Below are 26,357 nucleotides of genomic sequence, written 5' to 3' on the forward strand. Positions count from 1 at the left end.
CTAACGTTACTGACTGAGTTGTCACTCACACACACACACACACACACACACACACACACACACACACACACCCACCCACCCACGCACTCTTACGGTCATATAGGCATGTCAAACATCTCTCCGTCGCCTCTCTTTCCCCTTCCCGGCTGCTGTTTTGCACACGCTAGCTTCGCTCTTACACTCAGTTGCATCATTACCGCTTTGCAGTTCTGGCTTATTTTCAGGCCAAGACATGTTGCTAAGGAACCAGCTCTGTCCTGGCGACTGGAAAAACTAAGCTACTATCAAATCGCATACTCCCGTACTAAATAGGACGTCAAAAGGGGACGCCACCTTACTACATACTATCGTATTAAATGGTATGTCGAAAAGTACATTTCCTGCATATTACCAAGCTCAGTGAATAGCATCGTATAGTACGAGATGTCATACTACCATAGAGTACTTTTTCACACTACTACGCTATAGTGTGCTTATAAGAGTATTTCATTTCTTTGCAGATTCCCATACTAAACTGTTACTCGGTCTACACATCCTAAATAGTATGCTACAGTAGCATGCTACCTCCTCAAACAGTACGTAAGATATTACAGGACATACATGGTCAAAGTATGTCAAAATGCTACTCCCTCTCCAATACTTCTGTGCTAAATAGAATGTCTGCTCAATACACGCTACCATACTAACCGCTATGCTCATACTGGTGTACTGAGAGTATTCCACCTCACCTCACACTATCAATGTACACAGCATGTCAAAACAGATGGCTATCCCTGCTGAATAAATCAACAACTACTGTAACCATCAGAAAATTTTTAATGGTTATAATGGGAATTGTTTTGGTTTTAATGGTACGGCCTTTACAATTTATTGCCTTCTATCAGTGCCATGTTATGTCCAGTTGATACCATTCACCACTGAATGGTAATGGTTTTAATGGTTTGTAATTGTACTTGTTGTGCACGGCATTAGAATTTCTGTGATGGTTTCTATTGGGGGGTTTTTTTCCAGCAAGGATGTCGTCGTACCCCCATAGGTAGTGCGTAGTACATAAATACTATACAGTATGCCGTCCGGCATAAGGACTGTAGTACACCATCATGATAAATTCAAGAGATGGTGTACCATTCAGACGTACTGTTAAAGTCACCATGCTATGCCATAAGAGTCGTGATTTGGTTTCGTATCACAGCAGGCTGAAGTGCTTGACTGATTTCCACAACAGCCAATAGCATTCGAGATACTCCATACCCCCTAAACCAGCGGTCACCGACCCTGTTCCTGGAGATCTACCTTCCTGAAGACTTTAGCTCCAATCGTAATCGTGCCCAACTGACCATTTAGGCACCGCCTTAAGAAGTTCTTGATCAGCTAAAACAGGTATGTTAGATTTTGGTTGGAGATGAAACCTGCAGGAAGGTGGATCTCCAGGAACAGGGTTGGTAACCACTGCCCTAAACAAACCTGATATTAGCTTGGTCTATCCATTAATTTTTGGGTGTGTGAATGTGTAAGTGATTGTGCCCTGCGATGGATTAGCATCCTGTCCAGGGTGTACCCCGCCTTGTGCCCGATGCTCCCTGGGATAGGCTCCAGGTTTCCCTGTGACCCTGAAAAGGATTAAGCGGTATAGAAGATGGATGGATGGAGATATCCATCCATTTTCTATACTGCTTATCCTATAGGGGAACCTGGAGCCCATCCCAGGGAGCGTCAGGCACAAGGCAGGGTACACCCTCTGGACAGTGTGCCAATTCATCGCATATCCATTCATACCCTATGGGCACTTTGGACATGCCAATCAGCCTACCATGCATGTGTTTGGACTGGGGGAGGAAACCAGAGTACCGAGTGGAAACCCAGAGGGGAACATGCAAGCTCTGCACACGCAGGGCAGTGGGAATCGAACCCCCAACCCTGGAGGTGTGAGGCGAGTATCTGCAGAGGACTTTTCATCTTTTCACCTTCATATTATACCGTACACTTTTGAGCCGAAGGCAACGTCAATGCCACTGCGGTAACCAAGAGCTGTTAGGTCGTCACATGGAGACAGTCATTTGAGTGGTACTGTAAATAAAATGACATTATTTACTCTTAATGATGTGGAAACCGCTATGCCGTTTAAAGACGGAACTACGTTCTCGTTCAGTCTGAGATAACGACATTGAAAAGCCCGGTACCGAAGTTGCTAAGAACGCATCAACACCATCTGAGACGTCCCGCAATCTTTGAAATGGATAATCTCCAACCAGCAAGGGCTATCTAGTAAAGAGAACAGTACTGACCAGGAAGAAGAAAAAAACAAAACGTCCAAACTAGCCATTATTTGCTGCTAACTGTAGAGCAAGACATGCCCCCAGGGGGTGTGACAAATCTTCTAGAGAGCATTTAACTGGATGAAGACGAGACTAGTATAAGATGACTTATCAATTATAATATATATACATGATGTATATCACAAATATAAATAAAATTTAGTTTGTTCTCTAAGAATATCTCCCAAAAGTTTTTTCTTTTCTTTTTTTCCCTTAAATGTGCTAAGGTGGTAGTGTAAAGTGTGCTAAAAACACCGGTTTTGATTTGAGGGACACTTTTAAGTACTGTGTGAATGTGGGACGTTAGCTTGTAGCTAACGTCTTATGCGCGCGCACCGCGGTTACAAAGTAAATACGTTTAAATCGAACGGCGACCGTTACACCTGTAGCGTTCTCTCGCGTGACTGTACTGTAGATGCATCATGTCACGCGCACACGCTGGTCCACTGAATATACATACCGACGTACAGTATACATGCATGTATATAAATATATGGTGTAGTAGCAGCCTGTGTGTGCAGTTATATAGCTAGCAGAGAGCCGCTTGGAGAGGGATTTAGCCTCAATGTCAGACAGCTGGCCAGATGTTTCTGTTCCAAATTTCCGTTATGACTCAAGATGCTTCATGTGAGACTGTAGCCTACCTTTAATGATTTATTTATTTATTTATTTATTACCTTTGTGGATGGATTTAGTCGGTCAGGTCGCTCCGTTTTGGGGTTTTTTTTTCCTCCAGAGGATTTTGGGGTACTTGATGATGACGACGACGACGATGATGATGATGATGATAATGATGATGATAATTCCTTCTGAAAAAAGGGGGGAAAAAACTCCAGAGATGAAAGAATAAATCGACGAAGAGCAATAAAAGTGACTGAGCTTCTCTTTTAGCTGTCTAATTTACGCTGTCTGGTCGGACACTTGTAGCCTTCTGGTGAACTTGTCAGATTTGTCTAATTTAAAGTCATAATCAAGTTTCATAAAGAGGAAAAAAAAACAACAGAATTTTGCTTTGTTTTGTAGAATAACAGAGTAGCATCGCTCGTGCACGACGCCTGTCAAGTGTGTATGTGTCTGTTTGTGTGTGTGTGTGTCTCTCTCTCTCGCGCGCGGCTGCCGTCTAGCTCTCCTCCCTCCGCGCGCCCTGGACACGTGACCGCTGGAGAAACCACCGGGCCACACTGAACTCGGGCTGAATCCTAAACCCACCCCCCCACCCCCCCACCCCCCCATTACACCATAAAGTGCACGCGCGGAAACCCTACTGTTTTTAATACCCTAAGTAGTGCGCTTAAACAGGTGATAGGGAGCTATTTGAGATGCAGCCGGCTCAAAGGCGCCGCCTTGCGCCCACGTGCGGCGCAACGCTCTCTCTCTATCACGAGCTCGGTGCCGTACTGCGCATGCTGAATAGCGACTAAGTAGTCTACACGGTGGTGTAAAGGTTTGGGACGTAGCCTCAAAGCGCGTCCTTAAATGGTTTTCCTGTTTTTCAGAGGAAATGTGTTTATGATTAATTGATAAAGTATTCTTTACGGGGTTTTTTTTGTTTTGTTTTTTTTAAGTAACGGTTGAAACTTAAATTGTCCCGCGTGAACGCGCGCCACCTGGCGGTTACGGTTCGAAACGCTTTCTAAAGAGAGAGCGCGTGAAACCAATCGACCAATCAGAGGCTGTTCTCCGCTGACATCAGGCGGCCAAATATGGTTGTAGTTATAATAAAATACATATATGTGTGTGTGTGTGTGTGTGTATATATATATATATATATATATATATATATATATATATATATATATATATATATATATATATATATATATATATATACACATATATATACACATACACACACACATATGTATGTTTATTTATTTATTTCCATTTTGAGTCTGGTTCTTCTCCAAGTTTCTTCAGCATGTCGTCTCAGGGAGTTTTCCCTCACCATCGTCTCTGGCATGCTCATTTGGGATAAAATCTTAACCTATATATATATATATATATATAATATTTCAATTTCTTCCAGGTTAGCCTTTCATTCTTCCATAAACTGCCATGACTCCAGTTTAATTTTAGTAATTTAATGGTGCGTTAGGCAAGGTTCATCATATTTTGTTATGATTAGGTCTATTGGGTAAATAGGTGGGATTTAATGAAATTTGAATGCATTTTTTTATTTTTTTTTTTATTCATACGGAGGTTGGAGTGAAGTTGAGGCGTCTATAAAATGACTGACAAGAGACCCATGTAAACACAAACGAGCGTTCTGGACCATAATGCAGTTTTCCAAACACCCACGTAATAAACATACCCTTGTGATACCTTCACCCCTGCCCTGTGAAGGTTGTTGGTGATGTCACTGACTGTTGTTTTGGAGTTTTTGGGTTTTTTTCTTCACAGCTCTCGGAATTTTTCCATCATCAGCTGCTGTTGTTTTCTTCGACCAACCTGTTCGGTGTCTGTTGCTCGGTACACCAGTGGTTTCTTTCCTTTTCATGATCCTTGTATTGAAATGCCCAATGTTTGTGCAGTGCCTCTGATTGATTCTCCCTCTTTTCTCAGCTTCAAAATGGCTCACTTTTCTCCTGTAGACAGCTCCCTGATCTTCATGATGGTTTATCCTTTTTAACAACAAATGCAGTCTTCACAAGTGAAGCTGAAGGCTAAAACCAAGAGTAGCTGTTCAGAGCTATTTATTTTTTAAACAATTAAATCAACTGAGACACACCTGGGTAACAAGAAACACCTGTCGGTCACGTGTTCCAGTATTTTTGCTCTCCTACAAATTGGGTGGTCTGATGCGAAATATGCTATGTTCTAAGTCGTTTAACACGTCTACGTATAAAACACCAGGGAAAAAAAGCTGAAATTCTAAATTCTCTTCTCATATTCAACTTTTGATTTCAAACCCAAAAGTCTTCAGTCTACAGGAAAAATAATAATAATAATTGGCCTTGCTGCTGCAATAGATTTGGAAGGGACTGTATGCTGAGACGGGTTTCTTCTGCGTTGTAAGGTTTCCTCCTACTACAAAAAAATAAATAAATAAGTAAAAAAATTACGATTGGTTCATGAGCTACTCTAAAGTGCATGTAGGTGTGAATGTGTGTCAGTGTGTGCATGGAGCCCTGGCATACCATCCAGGGTGGATTCCCTTTCACTCAGTGTTCCCAGGATAGGCTTCGGATTCCACTGACCAGGATAAAATACTTGCTGAAAGTGTTTCTAGTTGAGTTTTGACCACCCACAGTTTTGTGTGTTCATCTCCATTATCAATCGCTGGTTGAGTTCATGAATCGCCTATCGATCTATTAGTAATCTAAGTGGATTGATAAAACTGGATAAAAAGTGTTACTCATCTGATAGAATTTATTATTCCACAGCACTGTTGAATTCTCAGATCTGATCCAATTGGTCAGAAAGTGTTCAATTTTATTTTAAACACTTCATTTTCTATAGAAGACTACAAATAAAAATGTAATGTAAAATGCTATTCATGTTTACTGCAAACATATACTTGCCGATACGACGCAGTTTTCTGTAAGGAAATGTTTGTTTAACGTTTATGGAAGGAGTCTCCAGTGTCAGCGCTTTGTAACCATCTGAGGTAAAGTCGTAGCTATAAGATTTCCGCCGCTGGAAAGACTTAAGGATCATCTACATCACAGCTTTCCATTAGAATTTTACCTCAGCACGAGGAAGAACCTGCATCCAGAAAACCAGCCTGTTAATGGGATTAGTTTCCTGTATCAGATTTCCTCGCTGACATCTCTATCTCTCTTTCACCTTTCTGCTGGCTCTTTGATTGGCCCAAGCAGCTGCTGTCAATCACACCAGCTGTCATATTTGTGCCCCACCCCCCCTTGTTCCCAAAATGCCCCATGCCCTTCTGAGCGGGTATATATAGCTTGCTTCAGAGGCTTGTCACCCCTGGCAGTCAAAAATGAAGCTCGCGCTGTCCTGCCTGCTCGCCCTGCTGGCCCTCACCACCGCCGGTAAGAACATGTTCTCTCTATTCACTGAGAATAGCAGATATCATATATATATATAGAAAACTCAGAATAGCATCTATAGGATGAGTATTAAAAATGCTACAGACGCTTTCGATTACATCTTAAATTTAAAGAACAGAAGCGAAACTGTGTCCATGTGACTTTGACTTCTTGGTGGAATGCACTCGTTCTGATGTGTTACGTTAGCGTTTCTATAGTAACAGCTCGTTCACAGGGACTTGCGTATATATGGCACATGATTTGCTTTGTAACCGTCGGTAGGTTTTCCACCACTTGAAAGTCTTCCTGCTTTCTCGTTTTTGGTTAACGTGACAAGCTGCGCTCTGAGAGGTTTGTGCGGGAACGCCTGTCATTGTTATAGCGTTATAGTAGTAACAGTGGACGCTCCACAACATTAAACATAGCAACCGGTTCCTCCAGGATTTTGCGACTTTGCGATTGTGTAAATTAACGCAAAAGCAAGCAAACACCTCAAGGAGCTTGCGATTTTTGGGCCAAGACGCATCATGCGATGTGATCACAACGCGCATTCAGTCAAAACCCTCGCCGTTTCACGTGCGTCGAACATGAGTCAGCTAAAACGTCTCATTTATCCACAAACATCACTGCGAAAAACAATTACGTGCAATTGCAATTTCACCAAAAATCAAGCGTTCTTGGCCACAACAATCATAACAAAACTCTGCGAAATAATGTACGGACTGAACGGTGAGCAATGAAGCATCCAAGGAGTTGTTCTTTAATAAATTACAAATTGTAATTGTTGACAAATTGCTGTAACACTGTATAGGAGGATTAAAACACTTCACAAAGTGCTGTTATTAGAAAACAAAGAAATAAAGGGTGGGAACGGTAATTACGTTTCACACCATGCTCTACAAATATGACGGACAACATGAGACAGGAAATTATGTGCACTGCTAATATCACCCAGTTAGCTAGCCCTATTATTATTATTATTATTATTATTAACATTTTATTGTTAAAAAACTTACAAAAAGTTGCAACCAACTTCTACAGCTTAATCAGTAGCTAAAAAAAAAGTAGTATTTAGAAAGATAAAGAATGACCACTAAAGAATAAACCACTGAATCTGTCCTTGACAGGGCAAAGGTCATGAACTGATCAGAAATTTGGGAATACAAATAGTTTTTGAAGCGCCCATGTGTAATTATGTCTTGAAGGACCGTTCACGTGTGACCTGCCCTATAACTTATTCTTATGAAGGCTCATGAATGTATCATAAGCTCTCTGGACGAAACATTTTCCAGACAAGCTTGATATGTCGTGTTGAATGTTGTTTTCTTCTGGATGGAGAGCAGCTTGTTTGGGAGTGTAGTGTTGATTGCAGGCGAATGTCAGACGGCTCATGTTCAGCTGAACTTTCCCTCTCACCTGCCAGTTTATACACAAGTACATTGGCATTAGTGCCGTGTTTTTGTATTGCATATACTGAATATATTAAATACACTGATTTAATTTCCTCTGTACCTTGTGCATTCGCTTTATATTTCCAGCCAACTGGAGATATTTTCTGTAAAAATTTTCAGTCAGCCATTTCCAGCTCTTTTAGCCAGCTAGCTTGTCTTCACCTCAGCAGCTAACAACACTGCTTTCCATTACATGAACTGTGAAAAGAAATGCCATTGAAACTGTCAGTAATTGTTAGCAGATTAGTTATTGTTATTAATATATTATAATTATAGTGATTAGTATATTGTTACAGATGCAAGTTGTCTGAGGTGTCTGTGAAACTAACTACAGACAAAGATTTTCTTGTGGTTTCTGTTTTATGATATAATAGTTAGCCTGGTTAGCTTGCCTGGCAGCGAAGTTGCTAACTGGCCAATTTTAAACTGTGTCATTTGTGTTAGGTAAGTTAGCTAACTAGCTATGGGACTGTCTTTTCACACACAAAATAGTAGTAGGATGTTTTACTTATAAAAAAAAAAAAAAAAAAAAAAAAAAGGCGGGGGGGGGGGGGGGGGGGGGTGTTATATGGAAGAACAAATAGACCATATATGAACATACTTTCACAACTGTCTTAATTTTAATACTAATCATGTGAAATGCCGGCTTGAATGCTGATTGGCTAATGGTGGGCGATTAGTCATAATTAGAAATCCACTTACAGACGATCACAACACTGCAGTACGCCAAACTTGAGTTTAAATCTTAGCTTATACCCCCCCCCTTTGGACATGGATTTGTGGGGGGAAAATAGAGAAAACAAGGATATGTAATTGTGTGAACTGAAACTGTTTCAAAATCGCAGGTCCAAATTTTTGGCCATGCCTCTAACCAAGTCTTACATCAACACCAAACTATGCGCTGAAGAAGAAAGTGGTTCAATGTAAATATGGTGCTGCGACTGTTTTTAACTCTGTGACGTCCTTTTGTGGAGGCGATACGCTTCCCTTTTAGAGTATACCTATTAGCAACTTTAGCTAATGTAGCTCCAGTGCACTCCAGACACCAAACATGTCATGGCTGATTGACTACATTTGGCATAATAATAATCAGCAATATTAGAGTTGGCTTTAGGATCACAAAGGTCACTCCAAAATGTTAGCATTCTCATTAGAAATATTAAAGAAAATAACGTTCACAAAACTGCACATGCTTGACCTCTTTATGACCTCTGACCCCTCAGGATGTGAATGTTTTTGCTAAGCTGTAACAGTTAGTCTGTCCTTGGGCTTGTGTGGTTTGGTCGCATGTAGCGAAACAGCTTTTTGGGAGAAATGATGATGTAGCATGGCCATCCCTCATTCTCACACTCTCAAACCAACCTCCCCCTGACGCACACACCATCCACCGTCCACCGTCTGTGCAGCTGCCATCACTTCAGCACTGTTTATTTCCGTCCCGACGACCTTGTAGGGACATTCTTTACAGGAACAGTGGCGCTAGAGCTGCTACAGTAGGGGCCTGTTTTAGCACTCGGGGTTTTCCCAATATACACACGTTACTGGTTCTGAATTTTCCAACCTTTGCTCCAAAATTCGAATGGCACCAGCCCAACTGTTCGCAACCTTTTTGACTAACGATACCATTTAAAGGGCTTAAATTTCTCTCAACGTCAGTAAAGCCAATTTTACTACAAAAGCATTGCAGCCCGTCTACATTGGTGCATGTGATGTTCCTTTCTGTTTATTCTTGCAGTGGTATAGTAAATATAACTTGCAGATATCTGTAAATATTATAAACATACAGTACATTATCTCATTACCACAGTATACCATCACAAAGTTCTAATTTGTATTAAAAACCATCTGTCGCAATGAACTAAAACAAAACTGTAAACGGTGCCAGAAGCTGTCGCTAGCTTCCATTAGACACCAGACAAGACAGCCACCACCTCCATTTTAATCCCACCAAAATGTCAACCTATAAGGCTAACGTAGCTAACAAATGGTTACAACTGCTAGTTAGCATCATGCAGGCAGAATTCCTAACACACAACCTTACTGATGCGGTTTCTCACTCCATATGACACTGTGATATATGCAAATGAACAAAAATGGTGTCGAAGAGCTAAAAGAAAGCATGTCCTTTGAAGCAAGTGTGACGATTTATCTACAAGTGACCATTACCTTAGCCTCAGAGCTACTGTACAAAAAGAAAGGGACAAACTTCATTACAATTACAAACCATCAGCTATTAACCATTAACATTATTGGTCCTTAATGGTATACCCTAGACATACCATGCCACCAATAGAAGGCAACAAATTACCAGTTGAGAACCTCAGGGACCATCACAGTTTCCATTAAAACCAATACAATTTCCATTATATAATCTTTAAAACCATTACAGTGGAAATACAGCTAGCTAAAGGTTGGGGGAAAAAACAGTATGCTATTAGTGAAAAGTCTTTCAGAATTTTATAACTATATAAATAATAAGCTGAAATGTTGTAAATATAAAAATAACACATGCACAGTATCAGTTAACTACATGTCTAGCTACTCAAGGAATGAATTCGTCCATGAAGGATCGATATCCTTTATTTCAGCTTGAAATCCTTCATTAAGGATTCGGCAGCCATTTGGGCCAAGTTTAGTCTCGAAAAGTGAGTGAAGGTGATAGCACTGGTGTTTCCATGAGAAATAATCTTTTTTTGTTTGTTTGTTTGTTTTGTGAAAAGGGCCTTCATTTTCCTTAATGTTTTCCTGAAGAATTCTGTCTCAATGTACTGAATTAGCATTTTATGCTAAAACGTTACACACACTGCAATGTGACAGGACCCTTCCAGCTACTCACGTCCTCACAGCCTCTCTAAAGTCAACCTAAACCTTTGGGTAATGTGGGAGTGTCCTCCCTCATTCCCTAACCACATTAACTGTAATTTAATTTTCCATTATGGTTGTCTCCAGTGATTCTGCGAAGGTTAACCAACGCTACATCACATTTCCCACAGGGAATAGGCAAGCCCACGAGCCTCCACACTTCAGCAGCGAATAAGTAATTAAAAGCCAGAGTTTATATTTGCACATAATTTCACTCCTAGCTCTCTTTAGGCTAACACTTTCTAGCTCAATTCAATTTTATTTGTGTAGCGCTTTTGACAATGGACATTGTTTCAAACCAGCTTTACAGAAATATATAAACATGGGATACAGTTTTTAAATGTGTTGAATTTATCCCTAGCTAACCTGGCTACTGGTTTTAATCAGAAAATATAATAGTTAGCTAAAAAAAAAATGTTTAATCAAGGCATGGCTAAATAATTTTAGTCACACAATGTATTATTTAGCCTAATGGGAGATTGTGTTGTGAAGAGAAAATGTTTTGGGTGACTTCAATATCTAGCTTAGTCTTGTCACTTTAAATAGAACTGTTTTTGCTAAGTTTTATTCAAATTGAGATGTGAGGAAAATGTGCTTTTCAAGCCACTCTTTGGCCAGCTTTGATATTTTCTTTATTCCACCTTTTGATACGGAAAGTCAAAACGTTGTGTTACTTAGCGATGTGTACATAATTACTGATAGTTAGCCCTCTCTATGTGTGTAGAAATTTCCAGAATTACTAGAACTGCTTAAAGAGGGTAAAATGATTGTATAAAACATATACTTGGCAACGTTTGCATCAAAGCTCCAGTGCAAAGCTAAAGAAACAAACTTTAGATGTTAAACATGGTCTCTGCTGATTGGCTACTTGAGTAGAAGTGCAACTAAAGTAAATATGTATATATTCTCATGTACTGTAAGTAGTAACAGTGATCTGTTTCTACGATACTTTACAAAGTGTGTGAGATGTCGGAAAGGGCGCGTGTGTGTGTATCTGAGGGGGTGTGAAAAACATTTTCCATCAACACCAACTTGACTTCATTCAGTAGAGACTCAAGTCTAAAATTTTTTTTTTATTTTTATTTTTTTTTTTAGTGAGACCATGCTAGCAGAAGACTAAGTGAAGCCCTCTGGTGGAAACCCCCCCCCCCCCCCCCCCCCCCCACCTCTTGTGAAGCATTAGCAACATTAGCATAGATTGGCTATTTCATTATTGGGTGCTGTTGAATAAATTGGGTTTAAATTCTGATTATTTTTTTTCTTTTCCTGTGCATATGTTAATCGGACGTTGTTAGACAAGCTACAGGATGTTTGGTGTCAAGCTTGCTTCTTCAGTTTTGCTAGCAAGTACAGGACGCTTGATTGCTAATAGTTTAACATGTAGTGCAAACTACGTTTAAAGCTACTTGAATAGTTTGAGTGGAAAATTTGAATGATATTGTGTATTTGTTATAGATGTACTATAAAACCCTAGAAGTAACATCAATTTAAATGATAATAATAGTAATAACAACAGCCAGCTACATAACATTATTCTTACATAACACTACTATTACATCACACTACATTACCAAGCTAAGCTATGTAGCTAGCTAGTTTCTAGAAGGCTAGTTATTAGTCATTATTTAAACTTTGCTAAATGCTAAGCAACTGTTTGACATTCAGTAAACAACCGAAAAAATAATTTATCACAATTTGAATGGATCAGTTTTGGATTGATTCAACTGAATTTTTTTTTTTGAGGGGGAGGGTGGGTATGAAGCTAATTGTGTGGGAAGGAAATGAGTTAGCTGCTAGCATTCTCCTCCTTTTTGCTCCTTTTAATCCTTTTTGATTAAAGTGCTCACTTGCACTATATCCTGTGGTAAATTATATATAGTGTATGCTAGATGTCAATTCCTTATATTCCTTAAATGTTTCTGGTTATTCAGGCCGTCAGTGTTGATTTAGTGAAATGTGCTTTGTTTATAGATGACAGTAAGTCATAAGATAAAGATTACTGCGAGATTACTTGTTAGCTGCGTTAGCTTTGTAGCTCCAGTGAAAAACGAAGGCCTTGGCTGATTGAATTTGTTGAGATTGGGTAGAATAGAAATCCGAGGAGATGCTTCAGAGTAACTGATAAACTGATAGCCTAGTGACAGTGTTTGCATCTCAAACGCTAAAGCCGCTGTGGGCCAGATAGCATGTTCTACGCAAACTGTTCTCCAGGTTGTTTTTTTTCCACAAGGAAAGCGTTAATGTAACTCGGTAAGTCTGTAAGACTCGCATTAGCATGTTCATGAGTGTGGGTAATGTTGGGGGCTAAACCTTGCTCTAGTTACCGCTGCACACAAACAGCACCCACTGTTCTCTCGCTGCTATTTCCAGAGCTGATTCATACCAAGGGCAATTTGGTGCCCGTGACGGAACGAGTCATTGCAATTGAATCACCAAGACGAGCGTCGTGTAGGCATTCAACATCAAAGACGCTCTGCTAATAAAGGGAGCGCGGCTTTTGTATCACGGGGCCACGGCTGTGATTGGAAGCCAAATTAAAGCGATTAAAAGACCGCCTCCAGTTAACGTCTTTGATCCTGCATCATTTCAGAAAAAAGGAATTAAGTATTCCTTTGAAAATATTGGGCCGACCTCAATTTCTTTGGTCAAAAGTGGGATATTTTAGTGCAAAAACAAGCTGGTTAACATTTCACGAACCAAATAGAAAATGCCAACATACCAAATGGTTTATCATTAATAACCCTGGAATATGAAGTCCCCGGTACTCTGGTATACTCCCCCGGTCCAAAGACGTCCGTTGTAGGCTGATTGGCATTTACAAATTGTCTGTAGTGTGTGAATGGGTGTGCGGTTGTGCCTTGTGATGGGTTGGGTTGTCCAGGGTCTCCACCGGCCTTGTGCACCGAGTCCACTGGGATAGACTCAAGGCGCCCCTGCAACCGTGTATAGGATAAGCGGTATTGAAAATGGATGGATGGATGGATGGATGTATGGACATTGACATTGTTTTATCTGTTTATAGCTATGATTAATATTGTGGCACATCCATCAAAAAGTAGAAAATTAAGCAATCAGAATCAAAACTAAAGTGGTGCTGCTGTCTCTTGACTTGAAATCCCAGTACCACTACATAGGCAGTGGAATCTCCAAAATGCTTTCCACAGACTAGTCTGCTAGCATCAAACTCCGATTTGGCCGTGAAGTTACTCTGGCAGAGTTGAGAATCAGACTGTCACTATGCAGCAGCGTTCTTTTATAACGCTGGGGGTGAAACTCTAGCTGGTCACACAAGAGAGATCAAGGTCTGTGATCCGGGCATAGCTTTAAGCCACACATACTGCCTCATTCCCTGCTGTCTATCAGAGAGGCCTGGGGTCATTGCACAGTTCCCTGCAGAGCTGCTGTATGTCATGGCATTTAGGAACTACACCGTATCGTGTTTGTCAGTGTACTGTACAGCACTGAGTCAAGTCTAGCACTTTAAAACATTTAACACTGTAGCTGCTGGATTTATCTCCACGTCTGACCAGTGAGCAATACCTGGCGCTTTAATTACCCACGCTAGATAATTCTACGGTTTTGACAGATCATATTATGTAATCCTAATACTGTAATCCCAAAAGACACATTGTCCCAGACCCATGGAATCATTTGGTACACTCTCTTTCATACCATGAGGAAAATCCCATTCTGGCCTGCACACAAGCCATCTATTTTGATCTGAGTCAGATACAAAGACGTCATTGACACAAATGCCAGTAGTCAGGTGATGGTTCCTGCTCAAGGGATTTGACGTTGGCGCCTTTTACACTCCGCTTATCTCTTTCCGCTAGCGTGAACATGCAGAGAGACATTCGCAAGTCGGAGAGCTATTCTTCATGTCATCTGCAGTGACCGACCGTTGACTGAAAAAAGATAGCTCTTAACAAATTCAGCGTTTTTCCTGTCTCTAGACTATCTATTAATCTCCTTCCTTTCTAGATTCGGTGAGTGAGGTGCCTGAAGATGAGGCGCTGATGCGTCTGCAGCTGCAGCCAGAGGGCGACCTGTTCACCTGCTGCGACGGCACAGAGGAGATCAGCCAGAGTTCCTCTAATGACACACCTGCACCTGAGCGAACCGTTTGCCAGCCCTGCAGCACCGGTTCTCAGTTGGTTCCCCCCACCAGAGGGGATGTAACCAGTGAGGAGGAGGAAGATGATGAAGAGGTGATTTTGAGTGAAGTAGGTGAAGGGCAGAGTGAAGAGGATGAAAGCCAGGAGGAGGTATTGGAGGATGAGGAACAGGAGGGAGCAAAACAAGAGGATGTGGCTGATTCAGACTCCATTAATGAAGCAAAGGAATCTCAGGAACAGGAGGGTGATGTGGTCGAGCAAGAAGTCATGAAGAGTCACACCATCTCTGGAAAGTTAATGGCAGACGCTGCACCTCTAGACAAATCCAAAGCTCTAGCAGATACTAAAATTGCTGAAGAACCAGGCGTTGCACAAGCTAAGGAGTCTGTGGAGGTGGAGAAGGTTGTAGAAGAACCAGGAGAGGAAGCATTGACTGATCCTGCTGCCAAGGAGAAGCAACCATTAGCGAAGGACTCTGAGTCAGAGGAGCCAGCACGCAAAAGCTCAGTGAAAGGTGCACCAGTATGATTATCAGGAAGTTTCAAGATTCTGTTCAAGCTATGGACACTTTACATATTTTTTGAGCAGGGTGTATAACCTAATGGTTAGCCTGTTTTAAATATTAGATTTATCTTTTATTTTATGCAATTTAAAGGAAAAAAAAATCTTTTGGCAGGTTTGAGTGATATTGGAATAGGGCACATCAGTCCAAGTCCAAATTATATTCCCTAACACCCCCCCCCCAACTACACAGATTTTTTAAGAGATTTCTTTATTTTCCTCATGGGTGAAACTGAAACCAGCTGGGGTGGGAATAGTACAATAGTACTGTCCTACCTTTGCCCTGTGGACTTAGCATATAGTTTGAAAGTGTTAATGACACTATAAAAGGGACAAGCCTTGTCCTCTCTGTTCTCCGTGTTCTCGAACTCGACACCACAGAGCTCAGGCATAACCCCACTACATAAATAGCTCTACCGGTCCAATAGACCCAGTGGAAAGCTACAACGACGTGTTCCCAGGCCAGCTGCTGCTGCGGAACGGCTTAACATTCCTGCAGTCATGGTTTTAAAATGTCGACATGAGGAAATTAAATGAAATTGGACCGATTCAAAGGACTGGCAGGTTTAAGGATGGAATAAACCACAACAGGGGGGTGCTGTTCTATCAGTGTTGTGATCAGGAATTGACGATTCTACCAACAGCAGAGTTTGTGTTCAATAAAGGTTGCTTAAGCGTAAGTGTTTAAGTCGGTATTAAAACAGAGCCAATGATGACGTTGAGGTGACTTTCCTTTTTTTTTTGGCGTTAGGGAAAACACCTCCAGGGGGTCCTAAGATGAGGGACCGGTCTCACATTGACAACACGCTACGTCTGACTATGACTGACCCTGCTCGGCGCTTTTCAGGTTAGACACACACACACAAACGCACACATAGCAGAACACACTCGTTATGATGTGTGCTTCCTTATGTATGATGATATCCTTATGAGTCTGATACGATTGCCAGTTGATACGATTGCGAAAGCTCGCTTTGCCATTCACCGGATTCAAGTACACGATCAGATGATTGATCACCTCTTCAGGGTTTTCATCCCTGTGTTATTTCTCAGCCTTGTTGGATTTGTCTCTCCCTCTCTCATTTTCTCTAGCCATCGTGAAGAAGCTGCAACACATTTACCACTCAGCCATCAAGCCTTTGGAGGAGGCGTACAAGTACAAGGAACTCAGACAACACGAGGTCTCAGGTGAACATCTACATAGTAAACACGCAAAGTAATCGCAGATGGGGTTACTACCTCAAAGTTGATTTCTTTTTCTAACGATTGCCAGTTTTTCATTTATTAAAGAACAACATTTTATTTGTATCCATTTATAGTTATGCAACATGGCCAAGAACTGGTTTCACAGTAAAGAAGCCATTTGATTGACATTGCATGACATGTAGGCGTGGATGAAATTGCTTCTGGCCAGCTAAATGGCTTGTTTTTTTTAACAATGTACAGAATTACAGTGGACAGCCTAGCTGAATTAAACAGTCACCTGTCATGTACAAATCAAGCAGTTGGTTATAATAAATCAGGTGTGGTGTATTTTATTCTTTTCGCTTTGACACAAAGGTTTTACAAAAGAGTTTTCTGTCTTGTTGATACTCCTGACCAGGGTTTGGGATCATGTAATGACTTTCACTTATACTGATAAAGCCTTAGGATAGCAATAAGGTGAGGATGTGTTAAAACATATAAAGTCATGTGAAAAAAAATAAGTACACTCTATGGAATTTTTTATTTTTTTTATTTTACATAATTAGACAAGCAAACATTTGATCCTCTTTGAAACAGTGCCTATTGATAAAGTTGGTATACTTTATCAAATGACATAAAATTGACATTTTGTAGTTTTTTCCCCAATTTAAATGAACAGAAAAACAGATCAGTCACATGGCAAAAGTAAGTACACCCCGATATAAAATGAGTCAGGTGTTCAAGATTGGGTGCCAGTGATTAGAACCTGCTCAGGGAGTGCAGGTGGAACCGGTCTTATTTATACCCCTCTCATATCTAGTGTCTGGTGTTCCCTTTGCTATTGAGGTGTGTGGTGTCATCATACCAAGATCTAAAAAGTTCTTTAAGGCCTTCAGAAAAAAGGTTGTGGGTGCCTATGAGTCTGGCAAGGGATTTAAAAAGATCTCCAAATTATTTGAAGAAGACATCACTGCAGTGTAAGGAAAATTATCCACAAATGACGCAGATTTTAGACGGCTGCCAATTTGTGCAGGACTGGCCGTCCAAGCAAGTCTCCAAGAACCCCAAAATTTCATCACAGGATCTGCTAGTAAATCTTGCAACTGTTGGGGTCAAAGCGCATGCGTCTCCGATCAGAAAGAGATTGCACAAATTTGACCTGCGTGGGAGAAGTGCCAGGAAAAAGCCTACAGTTTGCCAATTAGCATATAGGCAAAGACCAGACATTATGGAATAATGTGCTCTGCACAGATGAATCAAATATAGAGTTGTTTAACTACAGTAACAGCAGACATGTTTGCTGCAGCTCAAAGACAACTTTTCTGGAGAAGCACCTCATACCATCTGTGAAGCACGGTGGTGGAAATGTTATGGTTTGGGGTTGCTTCACTGATTCAGCTATGAATTCTGCATCATACCAAAGAGTGCTTGAAGATAATGTGAGGCCATCTGTCCAAGAGTTGAACCTAAAGTGGACCTTTCGACAGGATAATCATCGTAAGCACACGAGCAAATCCACCAAGGAACGGCTCAAAAAGAAGAAATGGAGGGTTATGGAACGGCCTAGTCAAAGCCCGGATTTGAATCCCATTAAAATGTTGGTTGGGGGGTTTGAAACGGGCAGAACATGCAAGAAACCCCTCAAACATCGTGCAACCGAAAGAACATTGCATGGAATAGCGGTCAAAAACTCCAGCAAGACTACAAGAAGTTATTTCTGCTAACGGGGGCAATACTAGCTTCTGAGGCCAAGGGTGTACTTTTTCCACAGAAGAATATCACATCTATTGATATTTCTGTTGAATAAATTATTGAAAAAGCTCCTTTTTCCTTGGGGTTTTGTTCAATGATATCAACTTTATTAATAGGCACTGTTTCAAAGATGATCAAATGTTTGCTTGTCCAAATATGTCATAAAAGCCAACGATTTCCAATGGGTGTACTAAATCACAGCGCCAGTTAACGGTACCGAGTTGATATAAAATATAATGTCGCTGCAACAAATGTGGTAGCTACGTCCAACAGAGTATCTAAAATGGAGGTTAGAGATGTCGCCCTCTTATGGCTATTATGGGTGGTGAACGGTCATTTTGTCTGCTTTAATTGTTACTCTCTGGGTTTTAGATGCTGAAATCGCCTCCAAACCCATGGTGCTGTTTCTTGGCCCCTGGAGCGTCGGCAAGTCCACCATGATCAACTACTTGCTGGATCTACATAACAAACCACAAGAACTCTACACAGGTAACACTGGGAATAATTAACGTTGTTTAAGTTCTCTACCATCTACCTTCTTTTACAGTCGTAGATAAGAAAAACTGAATGCAAACACCAGAAATTCGAAAAATCCTGAAATAGTTTCAATATTGGTAGAGACACTGGCACTCTAAAGGATGTATACTATCGGTGGTGTTTATTTATTTCCTTGTTTTTCTCTTTTTCATCTCATCTTTGCCTCTCCTTCCATAACTGCGACTGTCTGTCCACCCCCCCCCCCCCCCCCCCCCCCCCCGTTAGGTGCCGAGCCCACTACCTCAGAGTACACAGTAATAATGCATGGCGAGAAAGTGCGCACCATTGAGGGCATCGTCATGGCAACAGACACCACCCGCTCATTCTCGACCCTGGAGAAGTTCGGCCAGGGTTTCCTGGAGAAGCTGGTGGGCGTCGAAATGCCACACAAGCTGCTGGAGCGGGTCACACTCGTGGATACGCCGGGGATCATCGAAAACCGCAAGCAGCAGGAGAGAGGTAGCGCAGACCGCTCTGTCCTGAAGACTTTCCTGTGGAGTAACGCTTACTTAGCATTACTGAGCGCTAACACTGGAAACTCCTTCCATATGTATTAAATAAATGTCTCTTTACAGAAAACTTACACCACATCAACAAATATACATTTTCCTTTGCTAAATAATGTTTATTATTAGCCACAGATTCCAATCCTTACACTACTCTCTGGTGTCCCCCATCTTTACATTTATAAATTTATAGTATTACCCCTTCACTATTCCACATCTTTTTTTCTTGCTATCGTTCTTCCATTTTTCTGTGTGTTTTATTTCTAGATAGCATAAAGAAAATGAAGTATTAATATTTTGTCCTATAGGTTATCCCTACAACGAGGTGTGCCAGTGGTTTATCGATCGAGCAGACCTGATCTTCCTGGTTTTTGATCCCACTAAGTTGGATGTGGGCCTGGAGCTGGAGACGCTTTTCAGGCAGATGAAGGGGCGCGAGTCGCAAATCCGCATCATCCTGAACAAAGCTGACAGCCTGGTGCCGCAGGATCTGATGCGTGTGTATGGTGCTCTCTTCTGGAGCCTGGCACCACTGATCAACGTGACGGAACCGCCACGTGTCTACGTCGGCTCATTCAAGCCTCAGGACTATGCACTCGATACTGCCCAAAAACTCTTCATTCATGAGGAGATCTCCCTCCTGGAGGACCTAAAGCAGGCCATTGAGAACCAGCTGGAGAACAAGATCGCCTTTCTGCGGCGCCACGCTATTCGTGTTCGCGTTCATGCTCTCCTGGTTGATCGTTATCTCCAAACATACCACGAGAAGCTTGGCTGGTTCGGCGACCCACACGAGGTGATGAAGGAAATCGTGGATGAGCCTGACCGGTTCTACATCTACAAATCGGTGCTGGCCAAAACCAACGTGAGCAAGTTTGATCTGCCAGGGCCAGAGGTGTACCAGGACTTTTTCAATGTGAACGCACTGAGAGATTTCAAGCTGCTGCAGAAGCACTGTGGCTGGAGGGGTGGCTGCTTATTGGAGAAGATGGAGAGCGTCATCACACAGGAGCTGCCCGCTCTGCTGGCCAGCCTCGGCAAAACGGAGGAGGCACCAAATGTGGAGAAGCCCAAGGTAGTGGACAAGCCCAAAGCAGAGGACAAGCCCAAGGTAGAAGACAAGCCCAAGGTAGAGGAAAAGCGCAAAAACCCCTGGAGGAGGCAGTGAAGGATGAGGTGTGGGAGAGGACAGAGGATGGAGGCAGGGATTAATATTTGTGGGTTGCACAACAGCTTTTATTCATACTGGACTCTGGGCATCGAGCCAGTAAAAGTGTGAATACATGAGTAAAGCATTAAATAAAGGCATTAATTAAGAAATAGAAATTGAGTAAAGGAATGAATGAATGAATGAATGAATGAATGAACCGATGGGTGGATGGATAAATGAATGATCAGTGGGTGTACGGATGACTGTTGGATAAAAAATGAACAGGGACCGAGGTCAAAACTTTTCAGTCAAAGGCCACAACCAGTCAAATCAAAATTGAAAACAACTAAAAGACTTTATTTTCAGCTTTTACTGGACTGAAATGTATGACAAATTAATCTTCCAGGTACATTTATACACTGTATGTACAATAAGTTATGAACACAACTCTTGGTCGTTTCTTTTCATTTCAGTTTTCCATCTTATTTCTCACTTTCCATTCACAGAATGCATCAGGATGTTTTGATTTTACTCGTTTTTGTTTAAAAATAAAAAAAATTAGTCTAATCACAGCACATCTCAATTTTCTAACTTCACAATACATTTAGCTCCTGAATGTTTTCGAGTTATTCATTTTGATGAATGTGTGTGGTGCTGCATGTGAAATGTAACTTCTAATTAAAGCTTTCCTGTTCTACAACGCGTCATCATTCTGCAGTATAGAGTTATTGTGTGTGGGTGAATGGACGGCATGTTTACCTGACGTTTTGTTGGACTTAATTTAGGAGTGAGCTAGAAATCTGAACTGTTCATATGATGCTGTGGCATGGAATAGACACTAGGGGGAGCCATGTAGCACCAAAAATTGTTGGCGTAATTAGGAAATAAGACATTTTTGTAGCCTGTATACAAACACGCGCGCACACGCACACACGCTATTGGGAGGGCCTTCCATTGACATAATCATTAATGCAGATAGTTAATGTTGTTCTAAAACTAAACCTAACCTTAACTTTAACCTGTGTTACCAAAAAAAAAGCTATTCTTTCAGCAAAATGTCTCCACAAGATTAAGCTACTCAGATATGGCTATCCTTCTGGGACCATTTGGTCGCTGGTGCACACTTTCCGGGAACTTTATTAGGAACAGCACACTAACCATACTATTACTGGGTAGGACTCTTTGATTTGATCTCAGAACAGCCTTCAAATCTTTGTGGAATGGCCACTGAAGTACACTGAACTCACTGTTGTGGACAAGGTGAGTAAATTTCTTGCTAAAAAAGGGATGCATATGGTCAGCAGCAATACTAAGAAAGGTTGTGGTATTCAAACAATGCTTGATTGGTATTAACGGGTCCAAAACTATGTACCAAAAAAACACATTCCTCATACCATTCCACCAGCACCACCACCAGCATGAACGGTTGACTCAAGATCTTCCATGGATTGGTCCATGGATTCATCCTGTTGATGCCAAATTCTGACCCTACCATCTGCATGTTGCAGCAGCAAGTAAAGTTCATCAGCCCAGGCAACATTTTTTCCAATCTTCACCTCTCCAGTTTTGGTGAGTCTTTGCCCACTATAACTTTAGATTTCTGTTATGGGCTGACAGAAGTATAACCCGATGTGGTCTTCTGCTGTTGTAACCCATCCTCCTCAAGGTTCGCTGTGAGTTCTGAGATGCTTTTCTGCACACCACAGTTGTAAAGAGTGGTTACTTGAGTTACCATAGCCTTCCTGGCAGCTTGAATCTGGCAATCTGGCCGTTCTCCTCTGTACTCTCTCATCAACAAGGTGTTTCTTCCCCAGAACTGCTGCTCACTGGATGTTTTTATTATTATTATTTCTTTTTCCACAACTTTTGATTATTGTGCATGAAAATCTCAGATCAGAAATGTTTGAAATATTCCACCCAGCCAGTCTGGCCACAGGTCAAAGTCACATTCTGATGTTTGATGTGAACATTAACTTAAGGTCTTGACCTTCTATCTGCATGAGTGTATGTAATGTGCTGCTGCCACACGATTGGCTGATTGAATAATTGCATGAATAGCTGGAATTCGTGGAAATCGTTTCAAACTCAAACATTTGGCTGGATTTATATAAGAAATGTGTTAACCTGGACTCATTTTGCGAAAGTATTTAAACTGAAACTGGGACATGCATGGTGAATTCAATTTGATCTCTAGAGCTCTAGACCCCAAGTGCCAGGATAGCCACCAGGACAAAACTAGGGGTAAAAAAGTTATCAGATTTAAACAAATTATTCATTTATTGGTTTATAGCTAAGTTCTGCAAATACTGCTATGACAGTGCTGTAATAGCCTAGTACTGTGTACCTATGTGATGGAAAATACCTCAGACACTTTTTGTCTCCTCTCTTTTACACACTCTGACAGCATGCTAGGTCAGGGGCTCTCTCAGTACAGATTTTATTGTTCGGGGGTTTAGCAGGAAGCATGGCTGCCTCACAGCTCCAGAGTCTTGTTTGACCTCCAGGGTCTTGGCTGTTTCCCTGGGTCTGCCATGGGTTTCCTCTGGGTTCTCCGGTTTCCTTCCACCTCTCAAAAACATGCCAGCAGTCTGTGCATGTACTGTAGAATGTGCATGTGTTATACCCTGTGATGGATTGGTGTGTCCTCATCTCACACATGGGGTGCTTCTCATTTCTGCGTCCTCGTTTCCTTTCCTTGCGTCTTAGCTCCACCCCCTTAGAATGTGATTGAAGGATACAAGGATGAGATGCCAGGAGAGAAGACTTGAACCTCACTGCGTTTGAACAATGAACAATTCATAAATGATTGCATCTTTTGCGCAACTTTGCGTATCCGAAAAAACACGCAAGGATCAATTAATTACAATTCTCATTGTAAGCATAAATTATTATTTAATTATATTTCACACCAAAGTCCATCGCATCATCAAAGGACTTTCTGTCTGAGCTTGTGGCAGACGTAAAGGAGGAGGGGAATTTATACACGCGTCAGGTTTTTCGACAAGAAACACTTCCGCTTACGATACACCTCCCCGTTCCTCTCCTTCTTGTGGGGCAGTTAGAGAACTGATATGTCCTTCAAGATGGTTGACAGTCGATTGATTTCTGGGTCACGGGCTGGAGGGCGGAGGAGCGAGGAAACGTGCAAGCGTCAATTTGAGTAAAGAGAAGCACCCCGTAGTATTCCCAGGATAGGCTCGGGATCCACCACAATCCCTGACCAGAGAAGAACTATTAGGTCCTTCTGTTAAACTTCTGAACGTTTTAAAGATTTATGAACATTATTTCAGAGAGCCATGTCCATTAAAAAAAACCTTTTAGTGCATGGTTTTGCAATCAATTTTATGGAGTGGTGGATTAGCATTACTCTGCTTGCCGCCATTTGGAGTCTGACGTGACGTGACGTGACGTGATATGACATGACGTGAGCGCCCCCTAGAGGTAAGTTTTTGCATGATTTCCCTGATTGTTTTAATATTTAGCCTACACCGGGCAGCACAGGAAGTGATTATTTTGGTGCTTTCTTTTTAATTAATTACATTAAATAAATAATAATTTAAAAAAACAATAACAACATTGATATGTCACAGCTACAGGCTAGTGTGAGTTGTGGGTGTGACCGAGCCTCTGATCAGTCAGTCCAATCTGGCAACCCTGTACCCTCTCATACTCACCAAATATATATATATATATATATATATATATATATATATATATATATATATATATATATATATATATATATATATATATATATATATAATGTGTGTGTGTGTGTGTGTATTTTAATATAGCCTACATACACACTCTCAACTCTCCCTCCCATGAAATGTTAGTAGTACAGCCAACTTGTGCACCAAGTCCAGCTAAGAACAGGCGATTATTTTCTTGTCCCACTCGTTCAGACTATGATGGCGGACACCAAGAACGACGTCGTGCTCGTTTCTGTCGTGACAGAGGGGGGACACCAAGCCGAGAAAACACCACAAACGCAAACTCCGACGCTCCGTGTAGCCTCCCTGAGCAGGGAAGAAGAAACCCCTGAGCGGGCGGAAGAGGAGTCCCTGGTTGCCAGATCGACAGCAGATCCCCGAGTCAATCCAAGCCAAAAATTTTAACATCAGAGCGAAATGGCTACAGCGGAGATGCTGATCTCATTTGGACAATTCCCCCCCAAAAAATGTATGACCTATTTCAGTTGAATTAAAAGGAACGAAAAAGCTGAACGAGGTCTAGAGAGCTGCCTGTGATCTGGCAACCCTGATGAAGACGCAGTAGCAGCTCTGTGTTGTCTGGTGTTCATGAGCATGCCAACTAAAAAAAAAAAAAAAAAAAAAAAAAAAAAAACCCGGACTTGCCCCAGCAGCAGCAGCAGCAGAAGGAGTATATGAGGGTTTGCAAACAGACCCTAGTCTTCTGCAAAGCACTGAACACGGCTAAGAAGGAGGATATATGGATTTGATATGTGGTGGTGTTTTTCTTTTTCTTCTCGGTGCCGCTGCCGTGTTGAAGTGAAACTACGGGCCTGAGGAAAACTTTCCATCCGGAGTGTGGAAACATTTATTGAACATGGTTTTGACGTCTCGCGCCGTCATGCTTTTTTTTTCCCTCGCTCCCCAGAAAAAACACAAGTGAAACGAGTTTAAAAATTTCGAGTTGAAGGAGAAGAGCAGAGGACGGGAAGACAAAGCTGTTGGGTGTTTAAAAAAAAAAAAGAATAAAAATAAAATAAAGTTAGTCGGTGTGACTGGACTCGGTGTCATGTAGGCGAACGCGCTTCAGTTTACCTCAGTGTTATTTTGGTATTTTTGTCGCGTGCCAGATGTGCGCGAGACCGCGATTAGCTTCCATGCTAAAACGGTCTGGTTTTTTTTTCTCCCTCTCCTCTTTAAACCGTCGTCTGTTTTTTTTTTTTTTTTAACGCGTCAGTTTTATTTGAATTTTTTTCTCAAAACCCAGTTTGAAGGTAGTCTGAGGATTCTTGTTCGAGGTGAATATTTTTTTTGTTGAGAAAGCGGGAATATTAACGGCTGATATCCGGTGTGGGAGTTCAGGAAAGGACGCGGCTGCTCGGTGGGAAACAGGCCCCTCTGTCTGCCTTCAACCCCGAAAGAAATGGCTAAAACAGGCTCAGCCTTGGATACAAGCGAGCAGAAATGCCTCCATGTTCGGCTTGTGCTTGGTGTTTTACACGGGTGTCGTGTTTAAAACCCCGCCGTCACCACGGAGACATGATATGCGCGATTAAGGTTGGTTAAAATTCCTTTAAAGAACTCTTAAGAGGAGGGAGGGGGGCTACTAGATTAATAGCGTTAATACGTTAACGTTTCTGCATAGATATTTTCCAATACTGGTGTTATTGTTTTTTTCTCTCTGTCTTTCAGAAATGCCACGATTTATAACCTGTTATTTACATCCAAACTAAAATATGACACTCAGTCACGCTCATTTTACGGCGTTTCACACGGAAAGTGGAACGTGAAATTCCGACGTACGTCGACAGGACTTCATAAACAACGATATATATACATTTTTTTTTTTTTTGCATTATTATTTTTTATTATTGTTATTTTTTTTTTTTATTATTGTTATTTTTTTTTTGTGTGTGTGTATGGATTAAACACAGGGACGATGTGTGTTGATGAGAAGGCCGGAGCGGATTCACAGCGCTCAAGCTCGGCGGAGGAAAAGTGCACGCAAAGTGCCTCAGCGCCACCGAGCCTGATGGGATCCGAGTGCTGACGTCATCCACGCCAGGATAATGGACTGCTCAAGAGTCTGAGACGGTCCATCTCACACTCTCACACACACACACACACACACACGAGAGAAAGAGAACGCGGAAAGATGTCTGTTCTTGGATCATTTTGGATCTGTTGTTCTTTCCATCGTCACTAAAGCCCACTTCATCCCCTGTAATTCACACACACA

The 26,357-nt window shown here is 41.5% G+C and overlaps 1 protein-coding gene across 1 annotated transcript; it reads left to right on the forward strand.

Annotated features, from left to right (window-relative positions):
- The first annotated feature begins 6,178 nt into the window (after window positions 1–6,178).
- wu:fb80c09 (sarcalumenin) lies at window positions 6,179–21,126 on the forward strand. The gene is made up of 7 exons (XM_053676531.1): window positions 6,179–6,310; window positions 14,602–15,249; window positions 16,048–16,143; window positions 16,389–16,484; window positions 18,606–18,722; window positions 18,996–19,229; window positions 19,585–21,126. The coding sequence occupies exons 1-7, from the start codon at window positions 6,259–6,261 to the stop codon at window positions 20,442–20,444; spliced, it is 2,103 nt and encodes a 700-aa protein (XP_053532506.1). The 5' UTR covers window positions 6,179–6,258; the 3' UTR covers window positions 20,445–21,126.
- Window positions 21,127–26,357: the final 5,231 nt, after the last annotated feature.

The sequence above is a fragment of the Ictalurus punctatus genome, chromosome 27 (genome assembly GCF_001660625.3).
Source record: "Ictalurus punctatus breed USDA103 chromosome 27, Coco_2.0, whole genome shotgun sequence".
Lineage (NCBI taxonomy): Eukaryota > Metazoa > Chordata > Actinopteri > Siluriformes > Ictaluridae > Ictalurus > Ictalurus punctatus.

Excerpts from the sequence above, each read along its gene's own strand:
- wu:fb80c09 (XM_053676531.1), top strand. The coding sequence starts at position 6,259 with ATGAAGCTCGCGCTGTCCTGCCTGCTCGCCCTGCTGGCCCTCACCACC. Across the intron at positions 6,311-14,601 it reads GCTGGCCCTCACCACCGCCG|ATTCGGTGAGTGAGGTGCCT; the intron begins GTAAGAACATGT and ends CTTCCTTTCTAG. Across the intron at positions 16,144-16,388 it reads CCCTGCTCGGCGCTTTTCAG|CCATCGTGAAGAAGCTGCAA; the intron begins GTTAGACACACA and ends CATTTTCTCTAG.